Source organism: Scophthalmus maximus, chromosome 21 (assembly GCF_022379125.1).
Source record: "Scophthalmus maximus strain ysfricsl-2021 chromosome 21, ASM2237912v1, whole genome shotgun sequence".
Classification (NCBI taxonomy): Eukaryota; Metazoa; Chordata; class Actinopteri; order Pleuronectiformes; family Scophthalmidae; genus Scophthalmus; species Scophthalmus maximus.
In genome coordinates this window covers 10,362,933-10,384,604 of record NC_061535.1, presented here as the reverse complement: position 1 = coordinate 10,384,604, position 21,672 = coordinate 10,362,933, and the positions used below count along the sequence as shown (strand labels likewise).

Genomic DNA, 21,672 nt, shown 5'->3' with positions numbered 1-21,672 from the left:
GAGGGGGCAACTTGTATCGGTTAAATGGGAATTTTGTCCTCTAATAACTTTGGCCCTCCTTAAATTCGATTTGCTCGACTGGGGAAAGACACAACAAAAGGAACTTTTGGTTGGCTTTCTTTAATAGGTTTACATACATCAGTGTCAAACATTAATGAAGTTACTTGTTTGTGACAGTGACCCATGTGCCCAACATCAGAGATTACTGACAATAGTAAAAGTCAACAGTGTTGGTGGTGTGATGATTCCTAACACCTGACTGCTGCCTGTTGGTCTAGAGCGAGATCAAAAAAACTGTGTGTGTGTGTGTGTGTGTGTGTGTGTGTGTGTGTGTGTGTGTGTGTGTGTGTGTGTGTGAGTGTGTGTGTGTGTGTGTGTGTGTGTGTTTTGTATGGACGGAAAGCCTAAAGGCAGAGTAAAATATCTAGTTTGCCAGCTGCATGGTTCTTGCTGCTCCATTATATAAATGCACATGCCTTTTGAAATGTTAAGCATTATGGTCTGTAGCCGGGCCAACTGTGCAGCTCCTTTTGAATTATTTGTCTGCAGTACCTCCTGACCTAATCACATTCTTCCATTGCATTGATTTGCATTGCACGTTGTTCAAAAAATACTCAAACTCAAAGACCTGGTCTAAATATAGCGCCTCTAATCGGGACTGAGCGCTCCGAAATTCCCTTAACCGACTGTAAGAAGAAGTTAGTCCAGACCGAGGCCAGATCATGGTGGTCCAAAGTATGTAACGGAGCAGATGTCTCAGTACGTTATCTTTAACAGGCCGGTACTGTCAACAAGATAGTTAATGAGATTAAAACCATTTTATCAGAACGATGTGCGTCATGTATCCAGCTCAGTGAGTTGAGGGTATGGCTAATAGATAAAACAGTGACTTAAAGTACAGGGAGAAAATTTATTTCATAAATTAATGAATAACCTTGTGGCTGCTTTAGTTAAGGTGATTTGAGAATATTTTTGTTTTCCAGTTGCCAAATTCACACAGCCAGACATTTTTACAGGCATACCTTGTTTGTTTTTTCCCGATTCCTTTATTAGGTTGTTATAATTAAGCTATTCAGGTGTGAGAAATCGGAGCAATGCTCATTTTCCTACACACCTCCCTCTCAAGACGGATCCCCCATAACAAATGACACCATTACTTCTCTCCAAGGCCGGGGTCTCTGTCCCACTTAGGGTTTTGTGTACTGCTGAGGTAGCAAGTGTTGCTACTCCCCCAAACCGCTCCTCCCAGCTGGGATGGGGCTCCAGGTAGGAGGGTGGAGGACGGATCCCTCGGCTCATGCATCTTCCCAGGCACCCTGTGAATGTGACGCCCCCAGTTCCCGTCTCCTGCTTGTTTGTAGTACTCGTGTGTGTGTGTGTGCCATAATGTGTGTGTGCCTTTGTGTCTACTGAGGGTTCTGACTGCGGGCCAGGTGCTCCTAATGCTTAGTATGACGTACGACATTGTGACATCCGTGCTATATATGGCCAAGTTACATGTCCCTGTACAGTATGAACGGGAAGTGTGTACAATTCCAGTTACATTTTGTAGTTTGCTGCTATGGAGCGATCATAGGTGCCTTTCCTAAAGTGTGTGTGTGAGTGTGTGACTGATGACACACTGTTGACAGCACCATACCGAGCAGGGCATATGTATTCATTGTTACATTACACAGCCGAGTTAGCAGAGCAGTGTGAGTAAACATATGCGTGTTTACAAGTGTGTGTGTGGATGCCTGTGAGCGAAACTGGATGCAGAGGTGACACCCGGCGAGGCTGGGACTTGTAGTATACTGACAGAGATCAGTCTCCTGGCTGTACATTAGAAGTGATGAGCAAATACAGGCTGAGCTCTCAGCACCGACCTCCTCATTTCACCGACCTAACTTTGTATTCTAGGCGAGCGTTCTGTGTTCGCTGAGCCTTGGGAAGCGTCCAATGGCCCGTAATTGTCCTACATCACTCACTTGGCTTTATCGCTGCTGCAAAGATAAGTAAAAATAGATCAACGGCTAGATAAATAAACCTTCATTGCCCGTGATGGCGTGTATAAGTTGTCGGGCAGCGACAGACGGTGAGGGAAATGCAGGGACAGGGGTATGACGCACAACGCAGCGCACCCCAAGGAAGGTGAATGACAACCCCAACAATCCTCCACCCTCATTAATGATGTCTGTGGTGAAAGGGGGAGATGTGGGCGGAAGGGAGAGGGAGAAAGTGATAACGAACAGATTCCAGAGTGAAGGATATCTGCTATCTCTGGGGACCGTGGGTGAGGGGAGGGATTGGGAAGGACGAGGAAGAGGAGGACGATGGGTCGTCAAAGGAGAGAGCCCTGGGGAGGCAGGGGAAGGTGAGGTGGAGATCAGGGCTTGGTCAGTGGTGATGAGGAGGGCACATGGGGCACGGGAGGATGATGCACGTGGAAAACGCCCCGGAGTAAGATGGCACAGACTGAAATTCGGATTATGGGGATGGGAGTGAGGAGATGAGTAACGCGAGGTGCCCTTGAGCAAGGCTCCATGCAGGGAATGAGTCCAATGACGGACATCAGAAGGCATTGATGAGGAGCATTTCTATTTGTATTTAAAATTAAAAAAATTTTGGACCATACGTACAAGTGCTGATATATGATATATGAAATGATCAGTCTGTTGAAAATCCTTAAGATCATTAAGAGTAGCAAAAAAAGCTTTGTGCTGCGTTGTGAAGCTCTAAAATTAGATTTAGTTTTTATTATAATAAATATAAAATGTTTGTTGGTAATCATTTGGCAATGGTGAATTTTAAGTGTAAAAATGTTCCACCAATTTTACACATCGAACGTCTGTTTAGAGGACCGCTGCTGCGTTTGTTGAAAGGGAAAAAAAAGGTGTGAAAGGCTGTTGGCCTCCAGAGGGAGCTGTGCAGTCTGATAAATGTCCTCAAGTGATGTCGCTCAGTAGGGACTGAAGATTACAAGTTTGGAAAGGACAAAACTAAGGGGGTGTGGAGTGAGAAAGAAGAGAGTCGACCAGACCTCCTTATCGCTGGGGGCTAGCGGCTGGATTAGCCACTATCAGCATAATAGACAGTCCGACAACATTAAGGGAGTGCAAAGATTAGTATATGTCTCCAAGGATATTTTCTTCTTCTTAAATCTCAACGTTTTCCTAGTAAGAATTTGCTCAGAGTTTCACACAAAATGTATGTATTAAGATCAACACTGCTGTCCCTGTTTATAGTGAAAGTAAAGCCAATTTAGTTTCTGTGTCACACACGGCGCCTCTGCCAGGTAAAGGGAGTTTGACAGGATGAAGCCCTGTGGTCACAAATAACATCTTGAAGGCTGCGAGACAAGGTACTATGGGCGATGTATTGAACAGATGACAGACATGAGGGATGGATATGGACATGCCGGGATGAGAGGGGATGGGGTTGAAGGCCAGGCAAACACTACAGAGAGTCAAGGCATCAAGGACTGGTGGCCTATATAGTCGGGATTCAAAAGAACAAGATTGAAAGTGCGAACTGTGGATACGTTTAGGCGTTAGTGCCGTGCGTTTGGGAAAGGTCACCTGTCCACACCTGCACCAGCTTGGCTGAAGGCAGCAGTATGCACAGTGATGGATTGGATCCTGCTCAAAAACCAAGGTTCCCGGTCTCATTTGACTTTAAAAGTGATGTCAGTTCCTATTAGTTCTGAAGAAACAAAAATGTCCAAAACTGCAGTTTAAGAATCCTGTTTGATAGAGAGAAGAAATTACGCCTTAGTTTTTTTTGGGGGGGAGAAATGGTCCATTTGTTGGCACCTTCTAACTCACTAACGTCTTTGACATTTGTCATTTAAATCGTCCGATAAAAAATAACATTTACTTATCACATCAGGTGGTGGAAAGAATAGACTTTTGTGCAAGTGCATCCATGTATGCACCAGTGAGTAAGAGAGAATCTCTGTGTGTGTGTGTGTGTGTGTGTGTGTGTGTTTACAAGGAGGGTCGTGTTGAAAGCAAAGCGACTGTGCGTTATGCATCTGTTGCCCAGCACATAAAGGTCAGGGCTGATTGTGTGCAAGAGGCTGAATAACACGAGAGCCTTTATAAATAAATGCCGCCACAGATGATGTTTAGAAACAGCATTGTGATGGGAGCGGTGTTCTACAGTCATCGACGAGGAATCGTGTGCATTTGTGTGCTGGAGTACATTCGTCACCGGGTGTTGGCAGATGTCACGAACGCTTGTTTACAAGACGCGCACAGCTACGAACAACACGACTTTGGCGAGCTCTGACAATCTATTCCAACCGTACGAACTTTGCGCCGCCTCTCAGGTTCAGCGAATACATTATACTACCAGTTATTGCTACTGGCTAATTCACTGCGTCGCCTGACCTCCGTGATTCATTACAGCAGCGGTGACAATACGGTGACTCAACTTATTCATCGGAACAATGAGAGTCTAAGGGTGTTCATGTGCATATATACAGGTGGGCTGGCTGCAGGGCTGTGAGGATTAATCACACACACACACACACACACACACACACACACATGCACATACGCATGGATGCACACAGGATTCCTAATTAATCCCAGTTGGCTTGCTGCAGTTGGCTTGTGGCAGCTAATTAAACTAGCTTGCCCACATAAGGACTAATGTTACTGCAATACCTAACGAGTTAATGGCAGCTCCCACACACCCAGTGTAGTGTCCCATCCACATTATACAAAGGAGGAGCATCTGACTTGTGTTTAGTCAAATAGTACCCGAGGAGTCATATAACGATTTATTCGTAAAAAAATTTAGTTTGGCTCCAGAGTGTTTCATGTCATCATGATCACATAGATGTCTGTTAATTAGAAACTAGATATTAGATATTACATAAGGTAAATCTTGTTAAGATTTACCATCTTAACAAATTGCCTAAATGCTCTGCCATAGGCACAAACACAAACACACACACACACACACACACACACACACACACACACACACACACACACACACACACAATGACAGATGGGATTTGACAGTTCACTTTGCGTGCCGCGCCAGGTGGGGATGACCTTTTAAGATAACTGGCACGAGCAGCAGAAAGGAGGGAAGAAAGAGGGACAGACAGAGAGAGGAGAGAGGGAGAGAGGACCCACGGAGAGCCGCCGAGGCTGTGAGGGATTTGCTCTTTTAAACTGTGAATCTGTGGTCTCTTCAGAAATACCACTGGATGCTAAAGTGTTGCGCCTCACAGCCAGTCTAGTGGAACAAAGTACTTTCTGTGTCATTGCTCTGTTTACACTGCCCGCTGTATTCAGATCATCTCTACTCCGGCTTGGTTCAGGACTTCCAGAGCCATTTTTATACTATGTGCCTGCAGTTTGGACGTCATGACCCATCTGTTTGATACTTTGATGGCTATCATTTTCTGCTTCAGTGCTTAATAACATAGTTTACATAGCAGGAGAACAGGAAAAAAGAATTGTAGTTCGAGATGTAGTTGTGGTAATTTGTATGGGGACCATTTGATAGCTTCTGCCCAGAATGCTGTTACAGCCAAGAAGCACTTAGTCTAAGTTCTCAGAGCTGAAACTACTGAGGATTAAACGTGCCAAATCTTCTTTAAACTGTCCCAGTTTGTCATTAGTACTGTGGAAACTAGCAGACAACACAGCAAAAAAACTATTTTGGGCCAATACAGCGAGCTCTATGAGCATACATTCAGCCGTCTCTGCTTCATGGTGTCCATGTGAAATGATTTTTGACTGTGAGGTTAATCAGAATGTCAGGGGTCAAACTGCAGGGGACAGAGAGAAATAAGAAGAACTCACATTTATTCGACACACATTAGCTTGGATGTTCCCAGAAGACACATGGAGGTATTGGATTAAACAAGACAAAAACACCAGGAAGGTCTGACGGCTCCAATAGGACCAGGCTGTGACAGCTGTGACAAGAGCTCCTAATGGATTACGCACGCACACACACACACACACACACACACACAAACACACACAAACACACACACACACACACACACACACACACACACACACACACACACACACACACACACACACACACACACACACACACAACGCAATGGTTACACATAACAGAGGGTTTATCACCTTTGGGTTCAACAAAGAATTCCAGCTACAATTTGCTGCGACGTCACAATATGTTCTCGCTCTCTCAGCCGTTTTCGAACTCATGTGTGTGTATGTATGTTTGCTATATGTTAATGCGACAGCGTATAAAAATTGTGATGGATTACCAGCGGCACAAACACTATTTTGCTGTAGGCGAAAATCCCACAACGAACCATAATGTCTCAGGCCTCGACAACATAAACTGCAGAGAAGCAGAAACACCTCCACCCTTCTGACTCAATGCTCCAAATACTGAAAAATGGCCCCAGTCGTTGTTTGGGGGGTTTTCTTGTTTGTTGCTCCTTCCACAACTTATATGCTTTACTGTTATTTCGTGACTTTGTTGTTGCTGGAAAACATTTTCAAATCCTAGTGCACATCGCAGTCTCTCCAGCATGAAGTAGCCTGTTAAGAAGATGCCGAGAGAAGGCACATGAATAATGAAGTATCGTTTTATTTGAAGCTAATCCAAAAACACATTTTTGCAGTCCTGTTTCGCCTCCTGGCACAACATTCAAACATTCAGTTGTGATCTTTTGTCCTCTTTCACTGCATATCCCCTTAGCAGAGAGCACAGGAAAGAAAAAGTGGGAAGGACGAGCATTGTGAGAAGCTGGAAAACTTTTTTCTGGGGCGTGAAATTCTATGTGACACATACATGTCACGACCCAACAACACAAGGAGGCACAAACTGCTGACGGGAAAAGATATTTTTTTATTTAAGGGAGCTCAACACTTTCTTAAAGTGGAGGTGACTTTGCCGTCACAGTAACCACAAAATCCATTCGGTAAAACGTTTGAAGTGAAATGTCGATCCCCTGAGATCACCCCGGAGACATGTCCTGGAGCTGAACTAAAAGTCCTGAGTCTGCATGGCTTCGTTCCAGTTCAAATGTCGGCCCTGCCTGCTTGTCTACTTGGCCCTGGTCCATTTTACAGACAGATTTTTTTTTCCCCTCGTCTCCAGAGTACACAAATCACTTCCAAAACACCTTCTGTCCTCCTCCAGACCATTCTGGCTTAAATTAAGGCTTTTGGAGGTCGAAGAAAAAGATTTTAAGAAGGGGCAGAACGCCTTGAAATTAAAAAACAAAACAAAAACAGAACAGGTGAGAATCAAGTGACGAGGAGAAAACTGACAGAAAGCAAAAGAGAGAGACGAAGAAAAATAGGAACTGTGTAAAAAAATGTGCAATAAAAAATATGAATTGAGAGAGAAATCCAGCGAGGCAGAAAGAGGTGGAGAGAAAGCGAGTAAATGAGAGCAGGGGGAACTGAGGAGAGTCTCCCGCGGAGTTTAACTTTTGGAAAATGAGTCAGTCTCAGCAGGTGGGTCGGCGAGAATCCCTGGCCAGATTCCCAGCACCCATGATGCTCCGCGGCAGCTCATGACAGCACAGACAACACATGACACCCTGTTACAAAGCTGACACCTTGCGTTAGGGTGCTGAACAAACCTCCAGCTTTAGTGGGACACGCGGGTCGGCTCTCGCTCAACTGGCCAGGTGGTGCTGCCTTCTCACACATGCGCACACCTGATACGAGGCGACCAACCGGGCCAAGAGCCCTGCATGGATTGGTCCGCTTCCCAGTGAGCGAAGTTGTGTGCTAAGCAGTTTTCAACACAGGAAATAACCTAACCTGAATAAGATAAAATAGAAGGTGATTTCTCACGGTGGCCTGTCAGACAGGGAAGGCCTGGTTCGTTTGTGTGTGTGTGTGTGTGTGTGTGCATGAACACGATATAGTGGTTTTGTATGTATATTTGCCCACAGGAGAAGGAGTTTATTAACTTGGCATATGTGTGTGAGTGTGCATGTGTGTGTGTGTGTGTGTGTGTGTGTGTGTGAGATTAGTTGTTACCACACAAATGAACCAGAAACATACGAGAACAGAAGCAGCTCCATGCAAGCTGCACATGCAGATGGTCCACTCACAAGCCAATGGACGCACGCACACACACACACACACACACACACACACACACACACACACACACACACCCACACAAAACTAAACAATGCCACAAACACACACAGCTGACATTGAGCTAATCTTCTCCTTCGCCTCTGTGACCAAAGAAGAATGCTTTTTAACGTTCAGTATTTTCTCCATGTAAGGCAATTAAAAGTGTTAAAAATTCAAAATAAAAGTCTTAAGAATAGAAAACAAACAATATATTCGGCAAGGTCAAACACCAACTTGCTGTGGGTCAAAGCGGCATTGTACAGTATTCAGCCTAGCACAGTTCACAGGTTTAATCGTCATCAGAAGCTGCGCATAATGTTATTTTCTGTCAGATAAGCTACGCAAAAAATACACTGAATGTTCTATAATGTTATAAAATGTTGTGAAAAATAAATACTATGCCACTCTCAAATGTTACTCATAAATGAGAGTGCATCTATGTGTGTGTGCGTGTGTGGGTGCGTGCGCTGTTTGTTTGAACTCCCCGGGTGCACAACAAAAGTTCTATATTTGGTCACTGCAGCGTTGAAAAACCGTCTTGTTGCAGCGCTGCTCTTCTGGTATTTACCATGATATTTCTGCAGGGCTCAAGGTCTGGACCAGGGTCACGGATAATGACTGAGTTTAAATGGCAGCCTCCGCTTCCATTCCCTGGCGGCCGCCAAGGAACCGACACTGAGCTAATCTCTGGAGAAGTTCTGTAGTCTCGAGAGGACCGGCTGTCCGGATACTACAGCAGGTAATCAGATTGTTGCGTGTGTGCGTGTGTGTGTATGTGCGCGCGCGTGTGTGTGTGTGACTGTGCAAAAGAGAGACAGAGGGAAAGATAGATGTGACAGATCGAGTCAGCTATTGATTTCCTAGACACAGTGTTAGTGTTGACCTTATGGCTGATCTAGAAAGTTCACATCCATGCGTGTGTGTTTGTGTGTGGAGGGGTACATGTACATTTGGATTTGTGTGTAAAATCAGTGTTGAAAGGGTGAGCCTGACATGTTTTGTATAATCCCAGTAAGATATTCTTGATGTAATTATAGTTACATCATTAATGAATACATAAGGTGGATAACTGCTTTATAGTTTTTTTTATTAGTAGATCATTTTAGATAATCATATCTGGTCATAACGCGGATTAATGAACAACACTTAACAACATTAGACGAATCATTAGATTGCTGTTTAGTCTGATTATTACATTACTTCTGACTGGTGGAGCAAATGGCAGGTTTACACACTCACAGTGCTCCTGTTACAGTACAGGTGCTTTTACAGAGGAGGAAATCTACTTTACGAAATAATGGAAACGTGCCTCCGGCTGCAGTGGAGGCATGAGCTGAGCCCGTGTGTGTCAGTGACAAAGCACCTCGCTGCCGTCCCTGGTTCACTCCACTGGCTCCTGAGATGAGCCCATTCCTTTAGCCCGCCCCGCCCGTCCACGCCCCCTTGATGGATCGGTACCGAGGCAGGACCCTGACTGCCTGGCTAACCTGATCTGGATGCAACCATTTCCCATGTGGGGGTAACGGGAGAAAGCGATTGGTTGAGACGTTAAATTGGCTGCATCTCAAGAAAGCCCAAATTGAGACTAATAACCGCCATTTTCAGAGACTTTAGTTTACAGACGTACAAGAAGAGGCATGGGAGAGTTATGATTATGCACTAGCAAGTTAATGAACAGTGACAGGCACATCATTAGCATTAGATTAATAAAAATTGATTCACCGAAAGTACAGGCCGCTTTCTCATACTTACGCATTGTCCACCGAAACCAAAAAGTTAATATCAGCCCATATATGCGGAACATGAAAAACACAGTTTGACAGATGGCGACAGATCCCATCAGGGGAACAGGGTGAAGGCAACACACAACTGCAACGGCCTGATGGAACAAACAAAAACTTGAATCATCATAGTAATGTGAAAGAGGCTATAACACAAAAAAACATTTCCTGGGATTTAAGACGTTAATGTAGCTCATGGATTGATATTTTGTCACTTGTGTGGAAATGTGCCTGCTGTTGTGAATGCGTCTGACTCCTGCTGTGTTCTTCATAAGATACAGTGATACTGCATCCACACCATAACTAACACGGCGGTTCAGTCACAAAAAGCAACTGGGTCATCCGTAAGCAGGGTAGAAGACGGGACTAATCAATGGCTGCTTATTGCCAGGACCTTGAGCCCCCTCTGATTCAATTACCTGCTATGATGAGGACGGGCAGTCAGGCAGGGAGGCAGCCGGGCCAAGCCCACAGCACTGTGATTAATGGGGCCAGGGCCAAGGAAATGGGTCACACAGGCGGAGAGAAGAGGAGGAGGAAGGAGGGGAAGGGAGAAAGTAAAGACAAATGATCGGCTGAGGGATGAAGAAAAGACAGTAACAATCAAACAGCCGAGGAGAGGGTAAAAGAGAGAAGCGAGGGAGGGAAAAAAGAGAGAAGAGATGAAGAGGGGCACAGAGAGTGGGAGGTGTGGAAGCAGACTGTATAAACCTGAGTGGCCCTCTAATCTTTCATCTGATCCGCTTTGAACTTTTACCTGTGTCGTCCTCTTTTCACCCGTCTTTCATCTCTCATCTTCTTCCACCTTTCCCCGTCTTCTAGTCATACGTCTTTAGGACCTATCTTACACTCGGCACTTGAACAGTTGTCATGAAACTTCACCCCTAGCATCAACGCGTGGTTACATAGGCTACTGTCACTTGAGATGTCCAGTACCACTTCGTACGAAATATGAAAGAAAGCAATTAAAGCCAGACAAAAAAAAAAAGGTTCGGTGCAGCAAAGGGAAGCTGATATAGAGAGGTAGTTGTAAGGGGGGAACTGAGGCGGGAATTGAGGAAATGTGGAGGGATGGAGACGGAGAGGAAGACTGCCAACGGTGGGAAAAAGCCTTCGATTAAACTGCAAATAGATTGAACTGCCTGGGTGTGAATTAGACAAAGACAGATTTAGTGAGCCAGGCGCACACACACACACACACACAAGCACACTCTCACTAATGAGAAAGGATGCTTGTTAACTATAAGGGAAGAATATCAACAAATATTTTCACATAAAGAAATATTTTTGCAGTCTTATGGGCTGTTCTTCTTGCTACCAGCCTTTAAGATGATATTTCATTTGCTCCTTTACACTTTGATGATACTTTCTCTGAAAGTATTGTTATAAAGAGCTGATATCTCCAAATGTAATGAATGTATCATTGTTAAAATCTAACTTCTCACTTCAGCTGCAAAAATAAAACCACAAAATTAAACTCTCATATCTGTTGTTAATCTTGGAAGATGTTGCACCTCACTTAAGGATTGACTGTGACTGTCATTAAGTCCTCACTGGACAGTGTCGACAATTTATGTGAAACCAACTAAGGTTATATAGAGCGTTGCAAATGGCCGAATCGATCTCTCTAATGTTGTTTGAATGGTGTTTAGTAGATTAGTCTGATATGGATTAGACGCTTGAGAAGTCACCTCTGACTCTACCCCCCTGTTTTAACATCAAGATTCATGGATTCATTAGAAAAACATCAACCGGACAACGATCAACAAGTTCGAACTCTTTGCCGACTCGTTCCAGATTCTGTTCCCGACACCAAGTTTCTAAAAATAAGAGCTCTAATTTTACCACAGAAAAGATGAGAAGAGAGAGAGTTTTCTGAATCCCTGGCGTCGTGCAACCAGGTTATGAAATTAACGTCGTGATTGCTCACACTCGTTCACGCACTGATGTAGCCAGTAGTAGCCACGCTGCTTTGAAGGATGATTAATGCTTTTATGCAATGCACTCCATCCTACGCACTGCCTCGCACAACAATTTGGGGGCAGGCATGGGAAAGAAAAGTGGAGCTTGCAGCATCACGGGTGTCAAAATGTCAAAATGTGTCTGTTTTCACTGAGGACGACTGTGATAAACACACACAAAACCAGAGTGATCCAGACAATTACCCATCACGCCCAGCAGAATCGAGTCCCCGTGTGAGTTGGGCAGAGTATAGTGTTTTAGTAGCTACAAGCTGCTTCAAGACACTGACAACATGCCCCCTTCGCCGTGGGTCATTGAACTCACGTGGCGGAAGCACTCAATCAGTTTGAGGTATTGATGCAGAGCCGCTGAGCTGGCGGCTAAATTACAGTCCTGCAGGTTGAGTGCATCACATGCTCCCAGACTCTATTCCAGCCCATTTACCTGACAGAGCAAGGCGCCGGCAATCCGGCACATGTGCATTTCTGATTGAAGATTAAGATGGAATAGGGATTAGAATTTATTTTTTTATAAGCAGACAAAGATACGTGTCGCAAACTGGAAAAATGGTTTCTTGGGCTGTGGACTATGGCTGCAGGCTCAAACAGCAAATTGCCTATTTCGTTTGTCTTCTTGGTGTAGAGGTAATTTCTTTTTTGGTGATGAATAAAGCTCTTAACATCGTTGGGCAGGAACAGACAGAGAAGTTCAAAGTTATCCAATCTTCCATGCTCTAGTTGTTTTTAATGTGAGAGCTACTGCTGCAATTTTGACACACGTCTGGAAGAGACGTTTGAAAAATCAAGTTTTTTTACCTGCCGCCCAGACACACAGATGGAGATACTTCCAAGACAAAGAATAGTCCGTGAGTTGGGATGAAAACAACATAGTTGCTTCATAAATGCATACAGAAGCTACGACCGTGTGATAAAAATTATAGTTATAGAGTTTGAAACCAACCCCAGCCTGAAACACACTCACGGGCTGGATAAAAAACACTCTCTTCTAGGCAGAATGAGTAACGCTTCGGTTTAGAAACGATAAACCATTCATTTCCACTAATTCGTGTCATATTTAACGGACACTGCCCTGCTGTGGGACTTTGCCTCAGGTGCATCTCTCACCAAAACATCCACAGTGTCACATTAGAGCCCTGCCCCGCCCGGGTGCTCCCTCAGAAAAATGTGGCGCTGCTAAAAATACCTACTTTTGAATCATTCATGTCATATACTATTTAGAGAGCTCATGCATACTCATGGCCTTATGCTAATGTGCATCTTAAGACTACCAGGGAATTCAATTAATGGAACAACAGGGGCTGCAGTCACTAACAAACGTGAATGAGGCAGAGGTCTGCTGGGAGAATGGCCTCAGATCAAAGTCGGTGTTGACATCTTATTGCAGGAACAAAGCACAGGTTTACGTTTACAGTTTCATTCCCCGAGGCGAGATTGTTCTACTTTTTACTGAAAGAGCTTTCCAGCCATTGAGCGTTCTGAACTTAACTAAGTGGGTTACACGTAATGATGTAATGCACACACCTGATTGGATGCAGGGCAGACGGCAACTAGGAGCTATGAAGGGAGCACGCGGACGACATAGGGACAGAAGGAGCAGTGTACTTTTGATCGGCATATTATATTGCCCGACATATATGAGGAAATAAATGTTGGCCATAGATGTAAAAATTGCTCGGGTCGTACGCAACCATAGCTCAGAGGAAGCGGAAACAGCTGATCAGTTATGCGTGTTGATTGTTCGCTACATCAGAACTTATTCGGCAAAGTTGTTCCCATTTCGCATTTTGTGCATTAACTCTCTTCGGCAAAAGGCAAAACGTCAAGCGAGCGCATAAACTTTTATGGTGAAATCAGAGGATGTTTTTTTTTTTTATTTAGCCGTTTCCGTCAACTTTTTCTCGTGCGATACTTCAAATGGGCTGATGGTAAAAACCTCAAAACTGTCCATCTAACCCACAAAAAACATGCAGATACAGATTACAACCACGCAGGAGCAGTTTTCACTGGTATCACATCAAGTATACTTTAGTGCACACAAAGTTTTGCGTACGCTAAACTGCTTGAGGCACTGTACGGACGACAGAGAGAAAAGAAAATGGACAAAGGTGCACGTACAAACTTATATGTAATGCCCTTTCACATTGCAGAAGAGGATGCACAGTACATTCATGCAGTCCCCCGGTCTGCTCCACAGAGATCAACTCCTCTCATTCCCTGTTAGGCCATGCTCATTAAAGAAACATATACAACCTAGATTCCAATTAATGCGTGTCTATAACGACATGACAAGAGTTCTCTGATAAGTGGCTCTTTACACGACCCTGAATGAGAACCCCACATGCCGCAAATCCACAATGTGGCAGCAGTTTCACATGCTGACAACTGTAAAGGATAACGTATTTTTGGTCATGGTCATATCCCGTCGTGTTCCTCATGGTATCCAGTTGTGTTTTTTCCTGCTCGCTTGCCAGCCCTGTCTGTCTCCTCATCTGCCTGCCTCTACCTGTGAGCCCAGTTTTTTCTCGTTTCAAGTTCTGCATCAGCAGCCTCCGTCTGTGTTTTAGGTCCTCACTGCTTCGGACGGCGACTGTACCAGCCTCAGCGGGGAGAGGAAAAGGAATGGACCGGCTCAGAAAGACTAACCAAATATATCACTTTAATTAAGATCTTTCTTGCTTTTTGCCACCGCATCTTCAATTCCTCTACCAACGTGCTCAGCATTAAACTTATGAGACTGTCGTCTCGCTTTCTCTGTCCCAACTTTTAGTGTCAGTGAAACACTTTGGAGAGTACTACTCACATTATTTTTCTTTATAAGATACTTAATTGTGGCTGACTCTTGACAAAGTAGCACAATGAATGTGTCTCCTGCTCTGTTTCTAATTTGGAAATCACACCGCTTAGCTCCACAAATGCAAACTGGACCAGCAGAGTTCCTCAGAGACAAACCACAATTTGACAGTTTGCCTTCTTTCCTTTATCATTTTAGAAAACAACAGCATGGAACTAGAAGAGTCTGTGTGAGACATGAGCAGAAAAGAGCTGTAAACAATATTCCAATACTTAAAATACTTCATGTAAAGACTTCTGAAAATACCTAATAATGAAGAATATGATGATTATCAACAACCTACGGTAATCATTGTGTTCATAGTTCCTCTACTATTTTATTAGTAGTAATCATAGTAAGTTATAATAAAAAAAACTAATAAAAAAGTAATGAGATTTTTCTTAACACATTTAAAGTTGTTTACATGACAAAGCTTTTAAGGCTTGAACACTTAACTAAGGTAATTCCGGTAGGAATATAAAAAAAAAAGCTTTTCATATCTTGTAATACTGTTAAAAATTTGAATCAGACAAACACAAAAAAATATTTCCAATAATCCCTGTTTTCCCTGCTGGAATTAATCCCTCTGCATGTCATCTCTTTCCTTCCTAAACATTCAGAAAATAAGAAAACTCTGGATGGCTTCACGACTGGACTCACAGCTCCTGTATGCATCCTACTGTATATCCACAGACCCATGCACCAAACCTCCAACTTCTCAAGCTGCGGCCGTTCTCTCACAGATTTCTAAAGATTAGGAGACAGATCCTACCACTTTGCTGTTGGGCGCCGCGTGTGCTATCCATTGCTCCATTTGGATTTCACGGTGGGGTTGGAGGTGACAGCCGACGTGGTTGGAGAGTGTGTGTGTTTGTGTGTGCGTATAAGAGAGTGTCAGGGTGTTGTGAGTTTGCCTTACCGTACGTGTGTGTAGCTGTTCACGTGGTGTGCCATGTATGGAGCTGGGTGTGTGTCAGGAATACTGTATGAGAAAGAACTGTGATGGGCGAGCGAGTGTATAGCTAATCAAGTGTCCCCCCATAGGACACGACCAAACATCATAGACGCTGTGAGTGCCACTAAAGTGTGTGTGTGTGTCAGTGTGCAGTGAGGCATGATCCCACCGTACAGTAGTCTACCCAGTTCTTCATGCCTCTCACTGAAGACTTTTCTTGGCATCCTCCCAGCCCCTCCCCCCCACATCCATCCATCTCTTTATGCTCCCGGATTAGACCGGGGCCAACGTGTCAATCACAGGTCACCTCCACTCAGGTCTATTTAAAAGAGGCAAAGAGTGTTGCCATGTCAAAATGTCGATTTATTTAAATTTCACTTAAAGGCAGCTTGGGCATGTACATCCAAGCCCTTTCCGTGTTCACAATACAACAAGAGTTAAGATTTTCACGAGTGCAAGCAACTTGGTCATGAGGCAGCGAGAGAGCGGCTAAAACTATCATGTTGAGAGCAGGAAAGAAGAAAAAAAGGGGACAGTGCCAGAAGTCTGCATGTGTTCTTGTTCAGGGTGTCAGATGTTTTATGGAACACTTAAATTATTCAGCCCTGTTTGCCTTTTCCAACATCTTCCTCTTCATTCGCTCCTCTGAGGAGTTGCAGGGACCACCAGGTCACTACATGATATGGTGCTGCCATCTTCAGGCCAGAGCCGGCACTGCAGCGGTCCTTCATGATCAGTTCATGAGGGAACTTATGGGACTTAACCACAATGTTATGTTATCCTTTTTCTTTTTTGTCTTCCCCATCACTACTTATAAATTTCTAAAGAGTTGGGAATATATCATATTTTAGAAAAGAGTGTTTTTCAAATTAATTGGATGTCAGTGGTGTCATTTTGTGTGCTTCCATTCTTCCAGCAGCTTCTTTATAAATAGTCCGTAGCATGTGGAGACACAGCTGCTGTGGTTTTCCTCCATCTGCACTTTAACATAACTATAATGTGCAGTATGGGGTTAATGCACATGCATACATACTCACACATACTGGGGGTTATGTTTTGACCTTGCCAGCTGCACCTCACACACCGTGTGGCATGGTTGCATTAGGTTATATTATGTTGCATCATCAACTTTGGATTATTCCCTGTTGATGTTCCCGTTCGTACTCAGAGAGAGTGAGTCAGAGAGGGAGAGAGGGAGGGAGAGATGGAGGGAGAGTAAAGCTTGACAATATGAAAGAACAGATCATTCATATTCCTCTTTAGTAACTCTGTTTAGACTACAGTGCAAAGAGATATTAACATAATCTGTTCTTCTTATTTTTCATCTCTTCTATGTTTCCATGTTGAATTCCTTTGAATAAAAACAAAATACATTAAATACACTAGATATTTAAAAAAAAAAATGTTTTATCTTGTTACAATATCAAGACCCTTTCTGACAAAAGACAGATGTTTCAGAATATTCACTCATCATATATGTTCAAATATGGCTGCAAAGAAGAAGAAGAGGAATACCACAAGTGACTCACATTTATGATGGGTGGTTAAACAGTGTCACTGTTTTAGGGATGCGACATGCCATCTTTGTCAGAGGGATGTAAGTTTTTACATGTATGACACATTTATGGGCTTTGATAACAAAATGATGAATCAGTCAGCCAACTAATTAGAACTCAAATTACCAATCACGCTGATTGCTGAATGCACAAGCACACACACCGAGAGACAAAAGGTAAGTAGGTAATGTTATAAAGAAAGAAAGAGTAAATATGTGTCATCAACCTCTGAGACTAGACTTAACAAAACAAGAGCCTGTTTACACAAAATAAATATGGGTTTTTTTCTGATCGGAAACTTTCAGCACACTGAAACCAGGTGGAACAATGCTCTGTGCTGCATATTAAAATTGTGCTGCATATTAAAATTCCTACACAAGTACACACGAACCATCCTCATAAAACCTTGTTTGCGAGACCATTGCCCCTTTTTTTCAATGATTTTTTGTCACCTCTTCTGTCTCTCCGACTGAAATGCTAATTTATAGCACACGGTGAAAAACCCCATGAGGTGGATTCAAACAGAAAACTTGAAATTCCTGCCCCAGGAACAACAGTTATGTTTTATAATTTCTGCCAACTATATCCAGTGCTCCCATAACCTTTGCACTTTTACTGCATATTCATACAACCCAAATGCAAGCAGCTATGGGAACTGGCACTGTGCACAGTGTTCCCGCGACCATTAGCAGACTATATGCGACAGAACATCCACAGAAAGACGAAGGAGCTTTCTTAAGAGCAATCAGGGTGGGACAGGGCGATGGGAGTTGGAGAAAACTAACTTCACTGGTAACAACGCCAACCTCTATCATAATCTCATCAGAACTTATATCAATTTAATTCTCATTCACTTAAGCAGCAACCAAAATCATTTTTTCCCCAAGATAGACTGCAGTTAAGGAAAGTAGCTTGCAGGAGCAGAGTAAATTGTCTTGACTTACTCACATATCCGTCAGACAGAAAATGTATACATGAAAATCTGAATTTGAAAGAGCACAAATCGATTTCAAGTCCTCAATTCCCCAACTTGTTTGGGCTGAACTGGAGCAGAGAATAAAAAAAATCAGATCCAATAACAGTATCAGCAACACAAGCACAGCCTCTCTCTCTCTGCGTCACACAGCTCACTCTCCACACACACATCCTACCTGTGTGACTTTCTCGGTGACGTGGTGCGTCCGGTCGATGAGTTTGCAGGGAGCGATGATGTCCATCTCCCCCGTGGGCAGGGCGATGAGGGGGTCGGGTTTGAAGTCCACAAAGTTGAGGGTGATCTGGGGGATTTTGGAGATGGCTCGGTACCGCATGAGGTCAGAGTCTGACGTGGAGTTCAGTATGTTGGATTTACTGTTTACTGCCCCTGCAAGCAAACGCACACACAAAGGTAAACAAGAGGGTAAAAAGTCAAAGCCGGTCACAGAAAGGCTCCTCTGTATTTCCTGCCTTCTCTTTCTCACCCGTGCTGCTGCTGCCCGGCCGGATGCTCGCCCTCCGGTTCTTCCTGTCCCAGTCGGGCCTCATGGCTTCGATCTCGTCTACGGAGGACGCGCGACGCATGCTGTGGAAGCTTTCTCGCGAGCGGCTATGTGACAGGGAGCAGTTAGAGCCTGAGGCGTCTGGGTTGAGGCTGAGGCGGTGGTGGTGGTGGTGGGGCGCTACGCAGGGGGACGACTGGGTCAGGGGACCCACCAGGTGGGCTCTGTGCGAAGGTGGAGTAGGGGGTACAGGATGCCCAGAGCCCAGTAAGGTGCGCTGGTCCTCGTGGCGGTCTTCTGGCCAACTCTGTAGTGCTGACCTAGAGACGGAAAAGAACATAACGAGTATTAACAGGATGGCAAGTGTCTTTCGTTACTGAACAAAAACTTGAGGAAACCAGAAAGTCCTGTGTAACGGTTTCCAGTGAGAACCCACATATGTCCCTGACATACCTGCTCCCACTGATTTGTTCTTGGTGGTCTGGTGGTAAGGGGGGAAGGGGCAGTAACTCCCCCAGGCCCAAGGACTCGGGACTGTGGGGGTCTGAGTGCAGCGGCAGAGGCAAAGCAGTGGGGATGTGGCCGGCCTCAGCGTCTTCCAGAGACGCTTTACTGTTGGACAGGGAGTGCAGCAGGGGAAGACGCAGCTTGAAGCCTCGTGGACGACCTGAAGGAGACACGTATGGGATATGATATTAAAGTGTGGCACCAATGAGTAAATGAATGAGATAGAGAAAAGAGTAAAAGAGAGAAACAGGAAAAAGATAGGATATGGAAAAATATTCTAAGAGTGGAGGTCATTATAGGAGAGAGATAGAGATTTGAAGTGGATCATGCTGAGCCTAATAGAGTTCCAAAACACAACTTCAGAAACAATCTACTGGAATCTGGGACAGTAACATTGATTAGATTTTGGTTTTAGCCCCGAAGTTAAAAAAAAAACAATGAATTTTTGGCGCAGAGAGACTTGCAAATTATTGTTTTACTCCAGGCACCGCTCCCCAGGGTTTTCCCTCAGGAACATTAAATTAAATGAAAAATCTGCATTTTTTTTTGTCAAACCTGATCCCAGACAAATACCCGAAATTCACGGGGATAAAAATGACTTAGCAAATATCAGGAGCACCTGGCCTTTCTGCAAAATGAAATGAATAGATGATCCCAGGGAATTTGAGTCGTGGCTGTCGCCTCTCCCTCACTGAACATCACCCTACAGTCTGTGCAGCTCCTACTCGTGATTACATCTTCAATGATTAGTTACTGCCATTTAAAAGTGCTATGAATAAGTTTTTTCTTTTTTTCGAATTATTAATTCTCAGGTAAAAAAAGTGTCAGCAAGTATCTCTTCTGTCTCTACGCGGAGCAGAGAGCGACAGACAGACAAACAAGGTTAGTCAGTAGCTACCGGTGACGAGCCAGGTGGGCAGGCGGTGGTTGAGCTCCTCTTTGTGGTCTTGAAGTGTCTCGTCTGACATGACCTCAAAGTTGAGGATGAACATGATCACCACGCCATCCTCGTTCTTCACTGGCACCACATCCACCATACACAAGAAGCACTGACCTGCGGAGGGGAAAGATAAAGACTCGGTCAGACTCGTTGTAACCCACGGGGGCTTTTATACTTAGTCTAAAGTGTATATGTTTTTTACAGTTGGCATTTAAACCCTCCAATAAGCCTGGGTCAAGGATACCAGAGGTGACAGCATCAGAATTGACTCTTCGAACAACTACAAAGTTCAATCGTTTTTTGTTTTTGTAATGACTGCGTGAAATTCTACGTAATAAATCTTTCATTCATGCGTATTACCAGTGGCCACGGACACAGCCGTGCACGTCCCACCGTGACTGTGAGCATATTTATATACACTAATTACACAGGCCCCACTTTCACGCACACACACCATTCCATTCTCTCTCCTTATTGAATGTGCGTCCGCACTTAATCAGCTCTGACACACTCTTCCATACGAGACCAGGCACGTTCACTAATCTGCCACGAACGCTAAAACAGCTAAGTAAGCGTGAAATTAGACGACATATGACAGTAAGTGGCTGCGAGTTTGCTACCGGGTCTACAGGCCTGGATGTGCTGCAGCTATAGACTGGAAGATGGAGTAAGATACTATTCTGGTTACGACCTTTCAGAGCATCAGAATGCATTTGTACACACACACACACACACACACACACACACACACACACAATGATATATTGTCATAAAGTCCTGCAGGGGTAGATGAAACAAAATCAGTGCAACTACAAAATCACAGAGATATTTTATGAATCAACGCAGATTATATGTAAATGTAGGTGTCATGGGAAATGTATTGTTTAAAATGTTATATAAATGTACTCTGTGTTATAAAGCAGGAGATAAAACGGATACTGAAACTCCTGTAGATAAATACTTGTAACTAAATTTACAGAAAATTTCACCCCCAAAAAAAAGGGTTTAGAGTAACTATTAATATTAAGGTAAAAGAAATGAATAAATTGCACCACATCCGAGAGTCAACCTGCAGATCCAGGTAACTTTGACACTAAACTCAAAGGATTTTTTTTCCATGTGTCCTCTTTCTTCAGTTATATTTAGATAGAGCTCCAGGTATGCGACACAAACATTAACAGGCAGCAATTTAATGACAGCAATTAAACTCTGAAATACATGAAATGTATTCAAATGATAACGGAAGTGTCCAGCATCCATATTGTCATATTTCACATCACTTTGATTCAACTGAGACTCTACATCTCCTTCTCTACTTTTAAGAGAGCTATTTAGTTTTTCCACTGTGTTAATATTGTTTATTCTAAACACAGATGTGTCGGCCGCTGTTAAAGTGGAATCTCGATGTTGAATTGTTCCTCTACCTATTTCCCTACATACCTGGCTTTGGTCCGTCCCGTCTCTTACCTGCACAGTGACGCTCAGTGACCAACTCAAATGGCAGCCCGGCAGTGTGGAGCACTTACAGCCAGAACGGTACGTTGTACAAA

General features: G+C 43.9%; 1 protein-coding gene across 2 annotated transcripts in view; it reads right to left on the bottom strand.

Moving 5' to 3' along the window:
* The window catches only part of kcnh2b (potassium voltage-gated channel, subfamily H (eag-related), member 2b), a 165,869-nt gene that overhangs the window by 58,635 nt on the left and 85,562 nt on the right, over nucleotides 1–21,672 (bottom strand). For both annotated transcript variants that reach the window (XM_035619439.2, XM_047329904.1), the window contains exons 3-6: nucleotides 20,081–20,236; nucleotides 19,129–19,342; nucleotides 18,658–18,995; nucleotides 18,349–18,560 (exon numbers count right to left, since the gene is read on the bottom strand). In XM_035619439.2, coding sequence (XP_035475332.2) covers nucleotides 18,349–18,560; nucleotides 18,658–18,995; nucleotides 19,129–19,342; nucleotides 20,081–20,236 — 920 coding nt within the window. The remainder of the gene's footprint in view (nucleotides 1–18,348; nucleotides 18,561–18,657; nucleotides 18,996–19,128; nucleotides 19,343–20,080; nucleotides 20,237–21,672) is intronic.